General features: G+C 45.9%; 1 protein-coding gene across 1 annotated transcript; it reads left to right on the plus strand.

Moving 5' to 3' along the window:
- Positions 1-325: 325 nt before the first annotated feature.
- RPL24 (ribosomal protein L24) lies at positions 326-6686 on the plus strand. The gene is made up of 6 exons (XM_044285047.1): positions 326-393; positions 531-606; positions 921-1031; positions 3544-3680; positions 5804-5861; positions 6557-6686. The coding sequence occupies exons 1-6, from the start codon at positions 389-391 to the stop codon at positions 6635-6637; spliced, it is 468 nt and encodes a 155-aa protein (XP_044140982.1). The 5' UTR covers positions 326-388; the 3' UTR covers positions 6638-6686.
- The last annotated feature ends 15339 nt before the right edge of the window (positions 6687-22025 follow it).

Below are 22025 nucleotides of genomic sequence, written 5' to 3' on the forward strand. Positions count from 1 at the left end.
TTTTTTGCGGAATGGAAATATGGAAACTGAACGCACACGGAGTAACTTCCGTTTTTTTTGCAGACCCACTGAAGCGAACGATTCCATATACGGAATGATTCCGCAAACTTAAAGGACACAGAAAGAAAATACGTTCATGTGCAGGTGCCCTAAATCTGAAGCCAACACAACCAACCAACCAGCTGTCTATGGAGCCATGTGCGGCTGGCAGGACATTCTAGGGGCCAGCTATGCCCACAACTACCCTAATGAACAGTGCCAGGACGGCATCCCGCGTCCAGACCCGGCAGTGAAGGTGTTACAGCGGAGCCGCGCCCCCTGCTGGCGTCACTATATATAGCCTATTACCCACAATCCTCTCTTTCTCTTCGCCATCTTAGCCGGCGCCATGAAGTAAGGCCGAGTGCTGTAGCGTCTTGTGTGAATCCGCCGCCATCCCGCGCCCCGCGCCCGGCCTGCTCCTCGCCGCTATGGGGGGCAGGCGGCGCCGGGCCCGCACTCGCTGACCGCTCTTCATTTTGTGTTCGCAGGGTCGAGCTGTGCAGCTTCAGCGGCTACAAGATCTACCCGGGGCACGGGCGGCGCTACGCCAGGACTGACGGGAAGGTATGGAGCAGGCCGCGGTGTGATGTAGCAGAGCGGACTAGGCTACATGGTGACTGGCCCCGTGTTGTGGTGGAGGCCTAGCCTGTGTCAGACCGGACTGCAGCGCTTCTATCTGCAGAACGGGGCTGATCCGGTCATGACGGAAGCCGGTGACAGCAGTGACCGGAATGACTGGTGCCTGTAACACAAATGTGAACAGCGCCTTATGCACCCGGAAGGCCCTAGCATGTCTCTGCGTTACTTGTCAGGGTGTCGGTCAGCCTCCATCCTACGGCTCTGCTACATCTGGTGACCTGAGCTTTCTGTTCTTACAGGTGTTCCAGTTCCTCAATGCAAAATGCGAGTCTGCGTTCCTTTCCAAGAGGAACCCCCGTCAGATCAACTGGACCGTCCTGTACAGGAGGAAGCACAAGAAGGGGCAGTCGGTATGTATGGCGTAGTGACTGGGGGCAGCGGCACAAGGGCGGAGGCTCTGCGGATACCACTGTCCTAGTCTCCTCTGCAGTTGTGGACTAGTATAGGACATGCTCTCTATTTTGCAGGGCTGTGGTACCGTTTGCACCCCCCCCCCCCCCCCCCCACTTGTTGAAATGAATGGGTCCGTATGCGTTCCGCAAAATTGCAGAATGGATTCCGCCTAAAGAATAGTCATTTGAATGAGCCTTTACTTGGGCAGTAGTCGCAGAGCTGCTCTCGGAGCATCGGCGCAGACACAATCATGGCGCCATACTGCTCCTGAATCTGACCAGGTCGATTTGCGCCTCTCTAGTTGGTTCTGTGTACAGTAGCAGGGAGGTCCGGCCTGTTGTCTTCTCTGTAGACCTCTTGTAGGCCACTATGAGCCTTGAGCTCTGGTTACTTGCCCTTCATGGCGTCTTCCCAGGCAGAGTATCGGACATGCTGGGTTCTTTGGTCGTGTTTTGGTGTTAACTGAAGGAGTTGGCTCCTCAGAAGATGCTTATGATGTATACGGATGGACTATACTGGTGGTGTCCTCCCTCTGTACCAGTTCTGCTTGTAATCTGCAGGCTGTGGGTGGGTTTTGTAAAATGTAACAATGTGTAGTCTGGGTTCTCAGATGTACACAACTTAAAGGGCTTCTGTCACCCCCCCCCCCCCCCCCACCCCCAATTTTCAGTTTGACTTATTATATTAATGTAAGCAGATTCCATATATGCCCCTCTTACCTCGGGCAGTGCAGTAATTACAGTAAAAAACACACTTATTATATGTAAATTTCTTCACTGCTGCATCCTGTTTGAAAAACGCCCCCTCCTCCACTTGACAGGGCCAGCGAGCGCTCTCCTCCTCTCGCTGGCCATGCCTGCAGCCTCAAATCCCGCTCTGTACCGGTCGTCATTCGGCGCAGGCGCCCTGAGAGGACGGCCGCTTTGCTGCTCCTTCCTCGGTGCGCCTGCGCCGATGACGTCAGCCCTACACCCGGAAAATAGGTCTTCTCTTCCGGGTGTAGGGCTGACGTCATCGGCGCAGGCGCACTGAGGAAGAAGCGGCGTCCTTCTCTCAGAGCGCCTGCGCCGAATGACTACCGGTACGGCGCAGGCGTGGGATTTGAGGCTGCAGGCATGGCCAGCGAGAGGGGGAGAGCGCTCACTGGCCCTGTCAAGTGGAGGAGGGGGCGTTTTTTCAAAGTCCGCCCAAATTGCTGGCAGTGAAGAAATTTACATATAATAAAAGTGTTTTTTACTGTAATTACTGCACAGCCTGAGGTAAGAGGGGCATATATGGAATAAGTAAAAAAAACTGAAAGTTGGGGGGATGACAGAAGCCTTTTTCAGCATTGTCTTCCATAGTTCGGATTTCTGGTGCAGAACTACAACTTCCAGCATATGTGAAGCCTGTTTTTGGCAGTTCAGCATCTAACTGGGACTTCCAAAAATAGCTGAGCATGCCGGCCAGCTATATTGTATTGTAATTCAGAAGCATCTTTTAGCTGTATTCCGTTTTTATTCCTGTTAGGCCTCATGCACATGACCGTTGTTTTGGTCCACATCTGAGCCGCAGTTTTTTGCAGGCTTAGATGCGGACCCATTCACTTCAGTGGGGCTGCAAAAGATGCGGACATCACACGGTGTGCTGTCTGCATCCGTTCTGTGGTCCGCCAAAAAATATAACGTGTCCTATTGTCCGTTTTGCAGACAAAAATAGGCAGTTATATCAATGGCTCTCTGTGCCATTCTGCAAATTGCTGAACGCACACTGACACGATCTGTGTTTTGCGGATCTGCGATTTGCAGACCACAAAACGCTCAACGGCTGTGTGCACGAGGCCTTGGGGTACTTTCACACATGCTGAGGATTCCAGCAGGCAGTTCCGTCGGCGGCACTGCCTGCTGGATACAGCAATCCAGACGCAAACTGATGGCATTTGTCAGACAGATCCGGATGTGGATCCGTCTGACAAATGCATTAAAATACTGGGTCTGTCTCTCCGGTGTCATCTGGAAAAACAGATCTGGTATTTATTTACTTGCAGTTTTAAAGGTCTGCGCAGACCGGAAAGGCGGATCCGTTTTGCTGGAACACTTAGTGCCGGATCCAGCATTAATACATTTCAATGGAAATGAATGCTGGATTCGGCAAGTGATCAGTATTTTTGTCCGGAGAGAACTGCAGAATGCTGCGGTATTTTCTCCGGCCCAAGAAACGTAAGAGGGACTGAACTGATGTATCCTGGACGGGTTGCTCTCCATTCAGAATGCATTAGGATAAAACTGGTCAAGTATTGAGCCCCTAGGATGGAACTCAATACCAGAAAACAAACACTAGTATGAAAGTACCCTTAGAAGCTTATGAATAAAGGTCTGACTGGGCTTTGCCTTGAGATTTTTTTTTTGTACTTTTGTATTTTTTTTTTTTTTGTGCCATTGGTTCAGAAGGTGGTTAATATTTCATATTTGGTGATTATTCCCTTTTTAGGAAGAAATCCAGAAGAAACGTTCCCGTCGTGCTGTAAAGTTCCAGAGGGCTATCACTGGTGCCTCTCTGGCTGAAATTATGGCCAAGAGAAACCAGAAGCCTGAAGTGCGAAAGGCTCAGCGGGAACAGGCAATCAGGTGAGTGAGATATGGCCCAGGAAGAACTAGATGAACGAGAAGGAACGGTGTAACATGCTGTACTTTATTTGGTCTGAGCACCAGCCAGGTTCTTAGCGGTTTGACAGGCCACAAGTGAGATTTGTATTCGCCATGGAGTTACGATGCTGGAGCATCTCTTTGCAGAACGGACATAGTGCGGTTAGTGCCGACACTAGATGACAAAAGTCCCATTGCAGAGTTTGTTTATGGAAAGTAAAGCTAGAGGCCACGCTGACAGATGCTCTTTAATATGGTCTGTTTTTAAGGGTGGTTCGTATCTTGCACAATGTTTTAGGATCTATAATGTACGATGGGTGGTGACCATCTAACATTCTGAGCGGACAGCGGCTGCTGCTTTATTCCTGTTGTGTAGACCTTCTTTCCTCTTCTCCATTTGACAGACCTCCATGACAATTCTTTCAGCTGCATCTCGTCTCTAAGAGTTTTTCCAACACGTTAGATTTTTCAATTAACACCCCCCCCCCTCCCCCATATCATGGTGTCCCAACAATGTCATCCTGCTTCCATTCCCAATACTGTGCCCATGGTGGTCCCCAATGCCCCAGGTACTATACTGCTGAAAGTGAGCCCACTAGAAATGTCCCTATAGTGTCTACAGCAATTATAAATGCCACCTAGAGTGCCCCCAGTAATAATAAAACCTTAGATTAATCCCCCACACTGCCCTCATAGTAATTTCCCCCCACATTGCCCACACAGTAGTAACTTCCACCCACACTGTCCCCATATAGTAATTTCCCCCACACATAGTAATTACTCCCCCACTGCGCCCAAAGTAGAAATATGCTCCACAGTAGTAATGAAGGTATGAATTACTTTATTAAATTTAAAGGGAGTGTCTGCTGTTTTCATCAGGCTAAACTGCTGATGGCACTGGGAAAGCAATATAAATATCTATTGGTGCTAGTGACTGAGCATTTATTCTGCCAGCACTGCTCCTGTAGGTCTTCAGGCAGGAGGTGCTGAACTGTGGAGTGCTCTATATTGTGCTTCTTTACAGCCCCTTCCCTGAGTGACAGCCTAAGCACCCACCTAGGAGACCACTACAGCTGTCACTCAGGAGGGGCTGTGAAGCCATTCAATGCAGTGCACTTTACAGTGAATCTAGTGCACTTAAAGGGGCTTTCCAGGCTTAATATTGATGAACTATCAAAATGTGCATCTTGTCACCACTTCTGATAATAGCACTACAACATAGTGCTGTCAGCAGTTTAGCATGGTCACAACTGCTGACGGTCCATTTAAAAACCCAACTGTCATAAATCTTGTAACTTACAGGCAGTTATCGTATAGATGGCCTTTATATCTTTGCTTCCATAGCCGTGCCAAGGGTTTAGAATGGTGGATTTCAACTGTGCCCACAGTGGTGCCGCTTGGAGTGCTTGGCTGGTGGTGGCACATTCTGTTACCTTAACCAATATCAAATACAGTTTTCTTAGTGGATGTGATAACATTTGTCTAACGCTTGTATTTGAAAGTAATAGAAGCGGTCTGTACTGTAATTCTGCAGCCGTCACATGTTGGTCGTGGATGACATGACCGCTTTAAGATCCTATTCGTGCTGTAAAAACCGCCACTGCAGTTTCAGACACGTTTTCTTCACTGGGAAATTCTCAGGCCAGAAAATCCTGTGAAAACACTTGTCTGTAGGAACTGGAATGTTTTTAGCAGCTGATTGGCGCATACGTTGGTCCCTAAAGGGGCTGTGGCAAGTCTTCAATTTATCCCACAGATGGGGGTAAGTGTCTGACCAGTGGGTTTCACATTGTGGCATATTCCCGTTCTCCACCTGAATGGAGTGGCACTTTGTGTTTGTTCCCTGCCACTATTCATTCTCTACGGCACTGCACGATATAGCGGAGTACAGCGCTTGCTTATGTTCGGCAGTCCCATAGAGGATGAGTGGGTCGGTGGAGGTTCCAGTGGCTGATCAGATACATATTCCCTATCCTGTGTTTATAGCTAATAACCTGGCACAGCCCCTTGAAGGTATTCCTGTCAATTAAGGCTTTAACCCCTGCATCTTCACTAGTTCTACATAGTGTTCAGGATTGAACTGACTGACTGCTTCTATTTTTCAGGGCTGCGAAAGAGGCAAAAAAGGCTAAGCAGGCTACCAAAAAGGTTGTTCCTGCCAAGGTAAGTGATGTATAGTGTAAGCTGTATGCAGGAATGAATGGGTGTGTGGGCAGGTCATGGAGCAGACTGTGAATTAGCTGCATGGTCTGGGATCTACGAAAAGTGACTTGAATCAATAAACAGTAGGTGACTGCACCCACCTGCACAACATAAAACTCCTTGACTGTCGCCTTATTGAATACAGGAATGAAGCCTACACCAATCATGTTCTAGTGTCGGATATGCCAGAGGTGGAGAATTTGCTCCATACCTTGCACTATGTTTGCACACATGCCTAAGGATGGAGACCAAATCATTTAGGGGTACTTCCACTACTGCCATTGGTGGCACTGACCAGCATACCAGTCATTTGAGGTGACTGAGGTTAAAGAAATGGCCAATGGGGCTGTGCAACGAGGTTTTCATGGCTCAGAAGTGTAGCTGGCTCCTTCTGTGGGAATTTTGGAGTTGGTGTGGCACGGCTTCCTTGGCTGTTTCCATAACCCTGACCACTTCTGGCCTGTGGAAGTCATTACCAGTATCTGCAAATCACACTGCTGGTTGCAGGGTTTCGGGCAGGTAATGTTCCTCAGTGTAATCCCTCCTTGGTACATACAAATGAAGATCTGCGTGTGAGCAGTAGCTATGAGCAATAGAACACGAAATAGACAGATGTCAGTCCGTTTGGTTCATTAAAATTGTTTCTTTGCTTTTAGGCCCCAGGAAAGGCTTCACACAAGCAGAAGATTGCCAAGCCTGTGAAGATGCAGGCTCCCCGTGTTGGTGGAAAACGCTAAGCATTGTTTTACACGTGACCTGCTAATAAATTAGTTTTGAAAAATCTAAGACTTGATGTGTATTTGGCTTGCTATCTTAGCAGACACTTTGTAATGTTCCCTTTTATGTGGTATCTTGAGTTATTTGGCCTTCCACCCTTTGCTCCATACCCCTAGTTGTGCACATTAGGGCACGCTATATTTGTATTTTAAAAATGGCTGCACAGCACTATACTTTTATGGGCCTTGGTGGTACTTACGCCTTTGTACCAATTTTCTGTATGTTGCACTCCAGCTCTTGATTATAGAGCTCAGTGTTTAATCTGTTTTCTAATATTCCTATCTTACAGGGTGGATGTCCCCATTGTAGGGGAATCCCTATAACAGAACCCATACCCAGTATGGGTAGCCAGTCCAGGCTTCATTTAAGGGCCCCAGGGGTACCTGACCATATTCCTTGCTAAAATATGCCCTTACTGTTGTGTACTAGTAGTAAAAAATTAGACATCCCGCCATGGTATTAACCCTTTAACTACTGATCCACTTTTTCACCTTAAAGGGACACTGACGGCCCAATAAGCATATTTAGGTATATATGACAGTACAGGTCTTATCAAGTGTATTAAAATCATCTAAGTATCCCCCCTGTCCACCTTATAAATACCGAAAACTAAAGTTTTATAACCTGCTTGTCTTGTCTCCAATCTGCCCAAGGGGCGGCGTGTCATCTCAAAATGCGCCCAGCCAGCTGCTCCTAACTGCTGTTCTGAAGCCCCACCCAGCTCAGATCAATATTCACTTCGCTGGGCGGCAGCTACAACTCTCCCCGACTCAAGATCCTGCGCATGGCCAATTCAATCCTCTGGGCACATCCTCTGTATAATCTTCAGCGCATGCACCCGGCCGGGGTCACATCGTGCCTGCGTACAGACAGTCGGCGTCTTAGAGGCTGCTGCAGCCTCTGCTTTATGCGCATGCGACGGGCACTTGTGTCGGGGAGAGTTGTAGCCTGCCGCCCAGCAAAATCAATATTGATGAGCTGGGCGGGGCTTCAGAATGGTAGTTGGGAGCGGCTGGCTGGGCGCATTTTAAGATGAAACGCTGCCCCTTGGGCAGATTGGAGACGAGACAAGCAGGTTATAAAACTGTTAAAAATGCACCCCAGTATGTATTACTAATTTTCTCTTAATATGTGCTTGTAGCCTGCTGTATGGGCACACAGCAGGGCTCTAGAGGCAAACTGGCAAAATATGGATTTTGCTGGCAGACATGGATTTTAGGTGCCATGGCGCATGTTAAAAAAAAAAATCCTCAGGTCCCTAGAAATAGAAGACCCCTGTTCGAACATTTTAAGGGGTGGAAAGGGCACATTTGACAAATGGTTTTACAGAAATGTAATATGTAGTGGTTGGTGAAAAGTGGATATGTAAGCTATGTGGACAAAACCGTGTATAAGGTGGTAAAATTACAGGGTACATAAAGGATAAAATTATTCCATGGATGAGTAATAGATTCTGAAACAATCCTTGATGCACAGGCCAGGTTTTGCAATGGTAAATGGTCTTTCCTTATACCCCTTTTGTTGCACACCTGGCATCTTTATTTTTATTTTTTTGGGGTCCTTTCCTTCCTCGTTTGGGGGACTTAACCAGGAAAATGCTGCCCTGGTACAACTCGGGCACTGTAACTTGCAGAAATACTGGGGCCCTCTATTGCTTTGTTTAAAAATAAAATAAAAAATGTGGGCCTTTATCACCACCTCTCGAATGTGTAGGAATGTTTGTCTGGCCTCTACATCTAAATAGCACATACGCATTGTACAGCGCCATGTGTACGTCCTGCTTTTTGTACCACACTTTTTTGTTTTCGTGTGGCACTGTAGGGCTTCAGAACTTGATCTAAAACCGCCACCCCTCCCATGTGCCTGTTGTAGTCCAGGATACAAACTGGTTTGGGGGTTGTGGTACCTTCCATCTCCACAGCATCCCACCCCCTTATCAGTGACCGCCCATTTATTAGTGATCGCCACAATACCCCATCTCCTTTAGGGGTCCATTCACACATCCATGTGTTTTGCGGATCCGCAAAACACGGACATCGGCAATCTGAGTTCTGCATTTTGCGGATCGCACATCACCGGCACTGATAGAATATGCCTATTCTTGTCCGCAATTGCAGACAAGACTAGGACATGTTCTAATTTTTGGGGGAATGTAAATGCGGGTTTGCATTTCCGGATCGGGGCCACACATTGTGCGGCCCCATAGAAATGTATGGGTCCGCAATTCTGTTCTGCAAAATGCGGAACAGAATTGCGGCTGTGTGAATGGAACCTAACAGTGATTCCACAACACCCCATCCCCTTAACAGTGCCCTCTACAGCACTCTGCCCCCCACTCACCTCCATAGAGGACCATCACCCTCCACAGCAGCCTACCCCTAGGGTGGCCAGAGGTCTGGTTTTAGGTCGGACAGTCCTGCTTTCAGAGTCCCTGTCCTCTGTCTGGCGCAGGGCCTGGACTGACACAGGGATGTTTTTGAATATCTCACACTGTGCTGTCTCAGTGTGAGCTGCAGGGAGAAAGTCACCCTCCCACCCCTGCAGCTCACAAAAGTAGATATTCTTTTTTTTTTTTTTACCTTTTATTTTTTCAATACCCGTTGGCTGCGGAGTGAGAGGTGATGGGGTTTTTAAGTCCAACTTTTGAGGGTGGCCTGAATGGCCACCCTACCTGCCCCTGAACTGTGACCTCCACTCTTCTAGCTTAAGTGTCATCCACAGCGCCCTGCCCCTTTAAAGCTGACCTACAGCAGTGAAGAAAAATGGCTGGGTGTAAGACTGTATGTGGAGACTAAAGGGCCTGCGAGCTTTTATTGGCTGATAAGGGTCATGTGACCAGGCTTCTATTGGATAATGCATTTTCAAACTGATCCGTTTTGGACAGCTTATGAGAGCCCTGAACAGATCTCACAGATGGAAAGCCAAATCGTGAGTGTGAAAGACTTAAAATGTGAACACTGGCCAAAAATTAACAGATATATATCTCTATGTATTTATATAAAGCCCTAACTACTATTTCTTCTCCTTGAACTAAATAAAAGCACAAAAAATAATCCCTAGATGCTGATCAGGCAGGTATGCACTGAACAGCACTTGGCGGTCACAGCTCGCATGCAGAATTTTTTTTTAGCAGAGCTGGAAAATTGCAAAAACAAAACTGGCGTCTGTAAAAAAAAAAAAAAACAGGGTGCCTGGGGGGAGGGACAGGGATGGAGGGTGTGGTTTAGGGATCTAGAACAGCTGCAAATGAAAGAAAAAAATAATGCAGCAATTCCAGATGTTTTCTTCTTTCAGCAGGAAAAGATGAAATAGTGGTGGAGCACCAGAAGTCCAAACAAGCAACACAGAAGCACAGAACCTCTCTGCAGGCAGTCACCAGCTAGAATGGCTGCCTGCAGAGAGAGGTTCAGCCCTTTCCTGTGCTGCTGGAGTGTTGTTCCAGCCAATAGCGGCGCTGGCAGGGGACTCCAAACACTGGTGTCCCCTGCCTGACCTTGGGGTAGACAGGTGCTGACTAGGTGCAACCCACCTGCAGCTCCATAAATGGTTAAAAAAAAAAACTAGCTGCGATTGGCTGGTCTGCAGAAACCAGCCAATGGCAGTGATCAGGGGGGCAGAAAAACCTCCCTGTGCTCCTATAAAAAAAAAAGATGCCTGCCACGCATAGCAGCCATCATACCCTGATCACCGAGCGATTTTGCTCGGGGATCGGGTGTACACCACGCCATAGCTGTACGGCGCTGGTATTTTAAACAGTTTGCAGCACCGTACAGTTACAGCATTGGTAGTGAACGGGTTAAAGAGAAACTAAAAATGCAGTATTGTATTTAAAAGAAACTGAGTATTTCAATAGCTTGCATCCATTTAAGTCTAAAGGTCCCCATACCTTGTGGCAGGTTCGCCAATAGCCTTTGCTATATTTCCTTGTCAAATCCCATGGCTTGTTAAAATGTTGGTATTTGATTCATAGGTTCTCTGTAGAGACGAGCAAAGCTTTGAAAAATTTGATTCGGCAACTTCGCCGATGTTAGACAAGAAAAGAGAGTTGTTCTGAATGAGGTTGTCATGAATTGTTATAAATCGGGTACACCCAGGCCATTCTGCCTTGGGGTACGGCCACACGGAGCAGGTGGGTGCCAATTAGCCTGCAGCTGCCTTTCAGTTAATAATCAAGACAGCACAGTACAGTCCTTCACTGTTAATGGCCGGGCAGCACCTTTAACCCCTTAGGGACCGGGCTCATTTTCACCTTCCTGCCCAGGCCATTTTTTGCAAATCTGACATGTCACTTTATGTGGTGATAACTTTACAACGCTTTGACTTGCCATTCTGAGATCGTTTTTTCATCATATATTGTACTTCATGACACTGGTAAAATGAAGTAAAAAAAATAAAATTTTATTTATAAAAAAAAATACCAAATTTACCAAAATTTGGTAAAAAGTAGCAAGTTTCAATTTCTCTCTACTTCTAGAATACATAGTTATACCTAAAAAAAAAAAAAGGGGTTATTACTTTATATTCCCCATATGTCTACTTCATGTTTAGATCATTTTGGGAATGACATTTTAGTTTTTGGGGACGTTACAAGGCTTAGAAGTTTAAAAGCAAATCTTGAAATTTTTCCGAAAAATGACCCCATTCTAGAAACTACACCCTTAAGGTATTCAAAATTTTACAAACGTTGTTAACCCTTTAGGTGTTCCACAAGAGTTAATGGCAAATGGAGATAAAATTTCTGAATTCTTGGCAAATTTTCAATTTTAATAAAAAAAATTACAGTAACAAAGCAAGGGTTAACAGCCAAACAAAAAGCTATATTTATTGCCCCGATTCTGTAGTTTACAGAAACACCCCATATGTGGCTGTAAACTACTGTACGGGCACACAGTAGGGCGTAGAGGGAAAGGTGCACCGTGTGGTTTTTGGAAGGCAGATTTTACTGGACTGGTTTATTTACACCATGTCCTATTTAAAGCCCCCCTGATGCACTCCTAGAGTAGAAACTCCATAAAAGTGACCCTATTTTGGAAACTACGGGATAAGGTGGCAGTTTTGTTGGGACTATTTTTGGGGTACATATGATTTTTGGTTTATCTATATTACATATGGCAAGGTTACCAAATATAGAAATTCTGAAATTCAATCAGTTTTGAATACCTTGAGCGGTGTCGTTTCTTAGATGGGGTCGCTTTTATGGAGTTTCTACTCTAGGGGTGCTTCAAATGGGACATGGTGCCCAAAAAAAGGCCATCAAAATCTGCCTTCCAGAAACCATACGGCGTTCCTTTCCTTCTGTGCCCTGCCATTTGGTCATACAGCAGTTTACGACCACATATGGGGTGTTTCTGTAAACTGCAGTATCGGGGTAATAAATATTAAGTTTTGTTTGACTGTTAACCCTTGCTTTGTTACTGGAAAAAAACGGATTAAAATGGAAAGCTTGCCCAAAAATTCTGTTTTGGCACAGTTTTTTTAAAGTTTTTTTGACAGTGTTCATCTGAGGGGTTAGGTCATGGGGTATTTTTATAGAGCAGATTCTTACGGACGCTGCGATACCTATGTCTACTATTTATTTAGGTTTCACACTATATTCTCTTTTTATAAACAAAAAAAATTACATTTTAGTGTCTGCAAGAGTCCAGTTTTTTTTAAGTTTTTAGCCGATTATCTTAGGGGCTCATTCTTTGTGGGATGAGAGGTTTTATTGGCACTATTTTGGGGGGCATATTACTTTTTGATTGCTTGCTATTACAATTTTTGTGATGTAAGGTGACAAAAAAACTTTTTTTTGCATCGTTTTTAATTTTTGAGACTGTGTTCATCTGAGGGGTTAGGTCATGGGGTATTTTTATAGAGCAGATTTCTACGGATGTGGCGATACCTAATGTGTCTACTTTTTTATTTTAGTTTTACTAATATTTTAGAAAAACATTTTTTTTTGTTTTAGTGTCAAGTCCGATTGTCAGCCGCTAAATTAGGGAAGGGGAATATAAATTTAGTACTCCATGGAAGTGTGGTACTCCCTGAAGCAACCAATAATGCAGAGGCCTGGATGATCGGGGCACGTGTCACACTGAGTAGTGGTGTCCTTCTGTATCCCCCTCCTGTGACACACACTGCACCTTTTTTGGGTCTGTCTCTTCTTTCCAGTATGGGGGACCACACCTGGAAAGTGTTGGCCAGGGACGATCCAGGCGCCTCCAGTTCCCGAGGTACTCCAGCCTGCTCTTTCCCGGTCAGAAAAGATCAGGTCCTTGAGGATTGCATCATAGAACCTGCACCAAGTAGACCGCAACTTCTTTGTACCATGCCTGGGTTTTGCGCATGGCATTATATGGCTTGATCAGAGAGATCAACTCCTCCCATATACCGATTGTAGTCGATGATGCAATAGGGCTTGAGGACTGTTGCCGCGGTACCTCGCACAGGGACAGGGGTGATGCCGTTACCGTGAATTGTGGACAGTACAAGGACATCCCTCTTGTCCTTATATCTGACCAGCAATAGGTTTCCACTGGTAAGGGCACGGGTCTCACGCCTGGGGATAGATACCTGGAGGGGGTGGGTAGGGAGGCCGCGTTGATTTTTCCCGCACGGTCCCACAAGGGGATACTAGTATAAAAGTTATCCACGTACAGGTGGTAACCCTTATCTAGCAGTGGGTGCATAAGGTCCCACACAAGTTTCCCCCTCAGTACACACGAAACTTGTAAGTGTACCCTGAGGTACTCTCACAAAGTTTGTACAGCTTCACGCCATACCTCGCCCGCTTAGAGGGAACATACTGGCGGAAAAGAAGTCTCCCCTTGAAAGCAATGAGAGAATCATCAACCGTGACCTCCATTCCAGGTACATAGGCCTGCACAAATTTGGCCCCAAAGTGATCGATGACCGGCCTGATTTTCTACAGGCGGTCATAGGCAGGATCACCTTGAGGGGGTGGGGGGGACATGCTGCATTATCTGCATAATGCAGGCATTTCTGGATGGCCTCAAACTGGGAGCATGTCATGGCCGTACTGTAAAGTGGGGTCTGGTAGAGGACGTCCCCACTCCAGTAATGCCTCCTAACACTAGGTTTTTTTTTGACTAGGCCTATGTGCAGCACGAGGCCCCAAAACGTCCTCATCTCGGCTGCACTGACCGGAGTCCAGCCACCGGCCCTAGCCAAAAAGGAGCCCGGGTGTTGAGCAACAAACTGTTGGGTGTACAGGTTCGTTTGCTCCACCATCAGATTTACAAAGTGGTCACTGAAAAAAAAAAAATACTAAAAATAGTCATATTTAGTGAAGCCCACTGTGGAAATCTGGATTCCTGGTTGGCCTACAAAATCAGGAATCGCAGGCTCAAAATGCTCTGGGGTATAACCAGACAAGTTCACCGGCGGTGGACTTAACTGGTGGGCCGGAAAACTAGTATGAGCCCCAGAACTGCTTGTACTAGTGTGGGCCACAGGGTCCCTAGCATGGCGGTCCACTTGCTCCGCCTGGGGGCGTCTCCGCATCCTCGCTAGATGATGAGGAGGACGCGGATGACCAAAGGAAAGTGGGGTTATCCTCGTCCTCACTGGGGCTCTCGGACTCTGAGGCAAGCTGGGCATATGCCTCCTCGGCCGAGAACATCCGGCGGGCCATAGTGGAGTGTGTGTGTGTGCGTGCGTATTAAACTTTATTTGGTGTGTGTGTGGGGGCACGGGTGTTCACGAACTTATCATTTCAAACTCGTTGATCAGCGGTGTGGTGTGCGATTCGCTAACAGTTGTCATGTGTCCTTAAATATCGGGACAACATGCCATACCGGTACGTCATGTGTCCAGAACAGGTTAAACAGGGGCTGTTGCTGGTATGGGGTTTGGCTGTTTTGTTGGGGAAGACGATATGCAAATGATTGCCTGCAATCTCCTCTAGGTTATTAATGGTTGGTAATACTTGCCCCCACACTAGCCTCACTCACCTGGTTATGCGGTGAAAACTAGTAGCAACAAGTGATTCTGTAACAGGACATATGTATGTTGTTATATGACATCGTCCCCTGGTCTAGAGCGCTTTCTCATTCACTCATCACCAGGATGTAGCTTTAAGCCTCATGCAGACGTCAGTGTTTCACGGACGTGCGTTGTACGTGTTCTCCATGGACAGCACACGTCCCTATTGATTTTAATGTGTGTATTCACACATCAGTGTTTCAGCACGGTCCGTGGGTCTGTTTTTTTTTTACCACGGATGCATGCTCTATTTTGTCTGTGTTCACTGATCCATCACGCCCATAATAGTCTAAGGGTCCGTGAAAATCACGGATGCCATCCGTGTTTCACGGATCATTAACAAGAGATTCTTTGAAAATTATTTTTCAGCTGTTGAGTGTTAATGAAACACGGATGCAACACGGACAGCAAAAAACGGACCCACAGACCCCACATGGATCTGTCACGGGAGAAAACACGGATTGAACATGGTCCGTGTTACTACTGATCCAAAACTGACATGGACATCTGCATAGGGAGACTAGGTTGTTAAAGGATAACTGTCATATTTTTTATTTATTTGCTAGTGTATTAGAGCCAGGCATGTATACCCGAGTTAGAATGTCAATGATTGTCAAAAGATCTGTAATTAACTTAAAACAGCTTTTATTAATGTCCCTGTCCCTTTCACTGCTCCCTTAAAGGGAGTCTGTCACCTCCATATGGCCATATACAGCGCTTACATGGCTCTGTAGCACACCTATACAGGATTGTAACGGTACCTTTGTCTTTGTCTTTAGACTTGCACCAGCAGGAAAAATTTAGTTTAATTCATATGCAAATAGGCATAGTGCCCAGGGGCGGCGTTCAGTGTGTGGGTGCCCAGGCTGCTCTGCCTTCTTTTCAATTTACTCCTCCTCAGCCTCTTTCTTTTGCCCACCCTCCAAGTCCAGACCTATCGATGAGGCAAGAGACTTGGAGGGCGGGCAAAGGCAGAAACTGGGGAAGAGTAAAGTGAAAAGAAGGCAAAGCAGCCTGGGCACCTACACACTGAACGCTGCCCCTCGGCACTTGCGAGTGCTCATTTGCATATGAATTAAACTTAGTTTTTCCTGCTGGTGCAAGTCTAAAGACAAAGACAAAGGTACCGTTACAATCCTGTATAGGTGTGCTACAGAGCCATGTAAGCACTGTATATGGCCATATGGAGGTGACAGACTCCCTTTAATCACCTCCCGACCGCCTAACGCGCCGATGCGTCCGGGAGGTGGTTGATTTACTCCTCCTGGACGCATCGGCGCGTCATCTCGCGATACCCGAGATTTCCTGTGAACGCAGGCGCGCGCGCTCACAGGAACAGAAGGTAAGCGAGTGGATCTCCAGCCTGCCAGCGGCAATCGCTCGCTGGCAGGCTGGAGATGTGATTTTTTTTTAACCCCTAACAGGTATATTAGACGCTGTTTTGATAACCGCGTCTAATATACCTGCTACCTGCTCCTCTGGTGGTCCCTTTTGTTTGGATCGACCACCAGAGGACACAGGTAGCTCAGTAAAGTCGCACCAAACACCACACTACACCCCCCCCCCCATCACTTATTAACCCCTTATCACCCATGATCACCCCATATAAACTCCCTGATCACCCCCCCCCCCTGTCATTGATCACCCCCCTGTCAGGCTCCGTTCAGACGTCCGTATGATTTTTACGGATCCACAGATACATGGATCGGATCCGCAAAACACATACGGACATCTGAATGGAGCCTTACAGGCGGGTGATCACCCATATAGATTCCCTGATCACCCCCTGTCATTGATCACCCCCTGTAAGGTTCCATTCAGAGGTCCGTATGATTTTTACGGATACATGGATCGGATCCGCAAAACACATGCGGACGTCTGAATGGAGCCTTACAGGGGGGTGATCAATGACAGGCGGGTGATCACCCATATAGATTCCCTGATCACCCCCCTGTCATTGATCACCCCCCTGTAAGGCTCCATTCAGACGTCTGTATGATTTTTACGGATACATGGATCGGATCCGCAAAACACATGCGGACGTCTGAATGAAGCCTTACAGGGGGGTGATCAATGACAGGCGGGTGATCACCCATATACACTCCCTGATCACCCCCTGTCATTGATCACCCCCCTGTAAGGCTCCATTCAGACGTCCGTATGATTTTTACGGATCCATGGATCGGATCCGCAAAACACATGCGGATGTCTGAATGGAGCCTTACAGGGGGGTGATCAATGACAGGCGGGTGATCACCCATATAGATTCCCTGATCACCCCCTGTCATTGATCACCCCCCTGTCATTGATCACCCCCCTGTAAGGCTCCATTCAGACGTCCGTATGATTTTTACGGATCCATGGATACATGGATCGGATCCGCAAAACACATGCGGACGTCTGAATGGAGCCTTACAGGGGGGTGATCAATGACAGGCGGGTGATCACCCCCCTGTTAGGCTCCATTCAGACGTCCGCATGTGTTTCGCGGATCCGATTCATGGATCCGTAAAAATCATACGGACGTCTGAATGGAGCCTTAAAGGGGGGTGATCAATGACAGGGGGGTGATCAGGGAGTCTATATGGGTGATCAACCCCCTGTCATTGATCACCCCCCTGGCAGTGTTCCCTCTAAGCCTTGGCAGCTGCTGAGCGGGGTCGGCTCAGAGCTGGGCACAGCGCCATCAAAGGTGGGCGATAGGAAAACCTAAGATAATTGTCACTTCAAAGAGCATACAAACCTTAGCGCCATCCCATACAATACAGTATAACCCCTGCACCATCCCGTACAATATACAGTATAGTCCTCTCTGTGATCACTGGACATTGGTCTCCATATAAAAACCATACAGGGAAAAAAAAATCTTTGATCCAGAGAACTTACATAGAAAAACTAATAACCAAGAGGCTAAACAAAACCCAGTTTCTGACCCTTATGTTAAAACATAACTTTCATTTGATTGCTCTAATACCTAAACACCTAAAGGAAAAAAATAATTTAAAAAAGCTGCTGTTTCTCTAGATGACCTTATGTTGATAGTAGTGGTAATAGAGTCTCAAGGGTCTATAAAAGCATCTACACTATTTTTACAAATCATTGAGACTCTATTAACACTACTATCAACATAAGGTCATCTAGAGAAACAGTAGGTTTTATTTTTTTCCTTTCTCTTTAGGTGTTAAAATAGAACTTTAATTAGATTGCTCTAACACCTAAAGGGGGAAAAAAGAAAGACTGTGCTGGGCTGGCGGCGCTGCTGTTGCTGTGGGCTGTGGCAGGGCCGGGGTGAAAAGGGGAGAAAAATACGTTATAAAAAAGTCTGATAAATACCAGTGTGAATGAAGGACTGTTAAAAGGGGTTAATAACTACTGAAGGCCCTTCACAGTAGTTATTAACCCCTTTAAGCAGTCCCCCAGTCACAGTATTTATTAACCACTTCAGCAGTCCCCCATTCACAGTATTTATTAACCACTTCAGCAGTCCCCCATTCACAGTATTTATTAACCACTTCAGCAGTCCCCCATTCACATTATTTATTAACCCCTTCAGCAGTCCCCCCTTTCACTGAAGAGGGGACTAGTGAAAGGGGTTAATAAATACTGTGAATGGGGGACTGCTGAAGTGGTTAATAAATACTGTGAATGGGGGACTGCTGAAGTGGTTAATAAATACTGTGACTGGGGGACTGCTTAAAGGGGTTAATAACTACTGTGAAGGGCCTTCAGTAGTTATTAACCCCTTTTAACAGTCCTTCATTCACACTGGTATTTATCAGACTTTTTTATAACTTATTTTTCTCCCCTTTTCACCCCCGGCCCTGCCACAGCCCACAGCAACAGCAGCGCTGCCAGCCCAGCACAGTCTTTCAATTTCTTTCAGACCAGACACGGCCACTACCTCAGCGAACTCTGTGCCCACGCTCCTCAGAGTTCCCTTCCTTCTCCCACGAATCCTGCAGCGCCAATAAGTGCGCGAACAGCGGTGTGTGTGTGATGTCTGACGTTAAAGAACACAGTGACGACTGACGTTATGTAGGCGGCGCCCCGCTGTGCTGAGCTGCACAAGACTACGAGGAGGACGTCGGCGCCGTCACGCACATAAGTCTGACGAGTGACGACAAGAGCTGGCATTTTGCCAGCAGCGTTAGCGAACTAGGCTGAGTGAGCGGGCATTATAAAATTGTGAGCGGGGCCACAATAATTGCTGCGCGGCCGCCCACCCGCGCAGCTTAGAGGGAACACTGCCCCCTGGTAAGGCTCCATTCAGACGTCCGTATGATTTTTACGGATCCATGGATAGGATCCGCAAAACACATGCGGACTTCTGAATGGAGCCTTACAGGGGGGTGATCAATGATGGAGGTGATCAGGGAGTCTATATGGGTGATCACCCCCCTGTAAGGCTCCATTCAGACATTTTTTTGGCCCAAGTTAGCGGAAATATATATATTTTTTGTTTGTTTTTTCTTATTAAGTCTCATATTCCACTAACTTGTGTCAAAAAATAAAATCTCACATGAACTCACCATACCCCTCATGGAATCCAAATGCGTAAACATTTTTAGACATTTATATTCCAGACTTCTTCTCACGCTTTAGGGCCCCTAAAATGCCAGGGCAGTATAAATACCCCACATGTGACCCCATTTCGGAAAGAAGACACCCCAAGGTATTCGCTGAGGGGCATATTGAGTCCATGAAAGATTGAAATTTTTGTTCTAAGTTAGCGGAAAGTGAGACTTTGTGAGAAAAAAACAAAACAAAAAAAATCAATTTCCGCTAACTTATGCAAAAAAAAAAAAATAAATTCGATGAACTCGCCAGGCCCCTCATTGAATACCTTGGGGTGTCTTCTTTCCAAAGTGGGGTCACATGTGGGGTATTTATACTGCCCTGGCTTTTTAGGGGCCCGAAAGTGTGAGAAGAAGTCTGGGATCCAAATGTCTAAAAATGCCCTCCTAAAAGGAATTTGGGCACCTTTGCGCATCTAGGCTGCAAAAAAGTGTCACACATCTGGTATCGCCGTACTCAGGAGAAGTTGGGGAATGTGTTTTGGGGTGTCATTTTACATATACCCATGCTGGGTGAGAGAAATATCTTGGTCAAATGCCAACTTTGTATAAAAAAAATGGGAAAAGTTGTCTTTTGCCAAGATATTTCTCTCACCCAGCATGGGTATATGTAAAATGACACCCCAAAATACATTCCCCAACTTCTCCTGAGTACGGCGATACCAGATGTGTGACACTTTTTTGCAGCCAAGGTGGGCAAAGGGGCACACATTCCAAAGTGCACCTTTCGGATTTCGCAGGCCATTTTTTACACATTTTGATTGCAAGGTACTTCTTACACATTTGGGCCCCTAAATTGCCAGGGCATTATAACTATGCCACAAGTGACCCCATTTTGGAAAGAAGACACCCCAAGGTATTCCGTGAGGGGCACGGCGAGTTCCTAGAATTTTTTATTTTTTGTCACAAGTTAGTGGAATATGAGACTTTGTAAGAAAAAAAAAAAAAAAATCATCATTTTCCGCTAACTTGTGACAAAAAATAAAAAGTTCTATGAACTCACTATGCCCATCAGCGAATACCTTAGGGTGCCTACTTTCCGAAATGGGGTCATTTGTGGGGTGTTTGTACTGTTTGGGCATTGTAGAACCTCAGGAAACATGACAGGTGCTTAGAAAGTCAGAGCTGCTTCAAAAAGTGGAAATTCACATTTTTGTACCATAGTTTGTAAACGCTATAACTTTTACCCAAACAATTTTTTTTTTTTGCCCAAACATTTTTTTTTTTATCAAAGACATGTAGAACTATAAATTTAGCGAAAAATGTATATATGGATGTCGTTTTTTTTGCTAAATTTTACAGCTGAAAGTGAAAAATGTCATTTTTTTGCAAAAAAATCGTTACATTTTGATTAATAACAAAAAAAAGTAAAAATGTCAGCAGCAATGAAATACCACCAAATGAAAGCTCCATTAGTGAGAAGAAAAGGAGGTAAAATTCATTTGGGTGGTAAGTTGCATGACCGAGCGATAAACGGTGAAAGTAGTGTAGTGCAGAAGTGTAAAAAGTGGCCTGGTCATGAAGGGGGTTTTAGCTAGCGGGGCTGAAGTGGTTAAAAGACCGTTGCTATGGCTTGTCTGTCTGTGGCTAGGAATATAGAGGGGCGTTCCTTCACACTGCATGCCTGCATTAGGCTTCACAGTAAGGAGGCGTGTCTCTCAGTAATCCAATCTGATTGGCTGGCAGGAAGCTGCTGGTTACAGCAAGTGTGTATGGGAAGTGAGGGAAAGCAGTTTTGGCCTCAGAGAACTGGCAGAGGAGCCATCTTGAGAAGATACTCATAATGTAGGATTCAAAACAGTCGTAACTAAGAGGAAAACTCAAGGAAAACAGTGGTATGTGAAGAAACTAAAGATTGCTTTATGCATAATGCTGCTGCAGCAGTAACATATGGTAAAAAAAAAAAAATTTGATAAAAAAAATATGACAGTTATTCTTTAACCTCCCTGGCGGTATGATTATGTCAGGAATTTTGTTCCAAAAGCGGTACCATTTTTTTGCATGGAAATTTGGTGTTCTGTATTGTAGGCCTGCAATTCTTAGTAATTACTTACTTAAACCTGACCAAAGAAGACTCTAGTAGACCTCTCAGATGTGATAAAGTTCGAAAAAATAAAATCATGAGTTATAATCTAATAAATAATATAATTTTATTCAGTAATGTAATAAATAATGAAATTTGTCAAACAAAAGAAAATTCAGTAAACATCCTGGGTGTGGTAAATTTTGAAACATGGGACTGCACATAGACCAACGTCACAATCAGGGCAATGGAACCTGATTTCCTTTCGGATTATTTTTCCATATGTCCTCCTTACTCACCGGTTCCCATTTTCTGGTTTTGGAAAACTTGCTGTGCAGATTAGTGGATTGCTGCTCTTTGTAGCGGTTTGTCTCCGTGACAATCTTTTCAATGACGTCATCCGTCAGAAATAATTTTAGGTACGCCAAAGGATCATTGTGATCAACGTCTACCTTCATCCCAGGCGATCCTGTAAACGGGAATCTTAGCGGTGGTACTGCATCCATACCGCAATCAATAGGGCACCAAGAGCGCACCTCACTGAGCTCAAGTGCAGATTCGTCGCTGTCGCCACTTCTCTGGTCAGTGTCAGAGTCGGATGATGAATCTTTCCACGAATCGCTATCGCTGTCGCTCAATTCTGCGAGGGGCTCTGTGTCGCTGTCACTTATCTGATCCAAACCCGCTTTGGTGATGCTAAAGTGACGCTTTGATGCCATGGTAAAAAATATATATTTTTTTATATATTTTTTTTGCTTAGAAAAA

This window comes from Bufo gargarizans, chromosome 3 (genome assembly GCF_014858855.1).
Source record: "Bufo gargarizans isolate SCDJY-AF-19 chromosome 3, ASM1485885v1, whole genome shotgun sequence".
In the NCBI taxonomy this organism is placed as follows: Eukaryota; Metazoa; Chordata; class Amphibia; order Anura; family Bufonidae; genus Bufo; species Bufo gargarizans.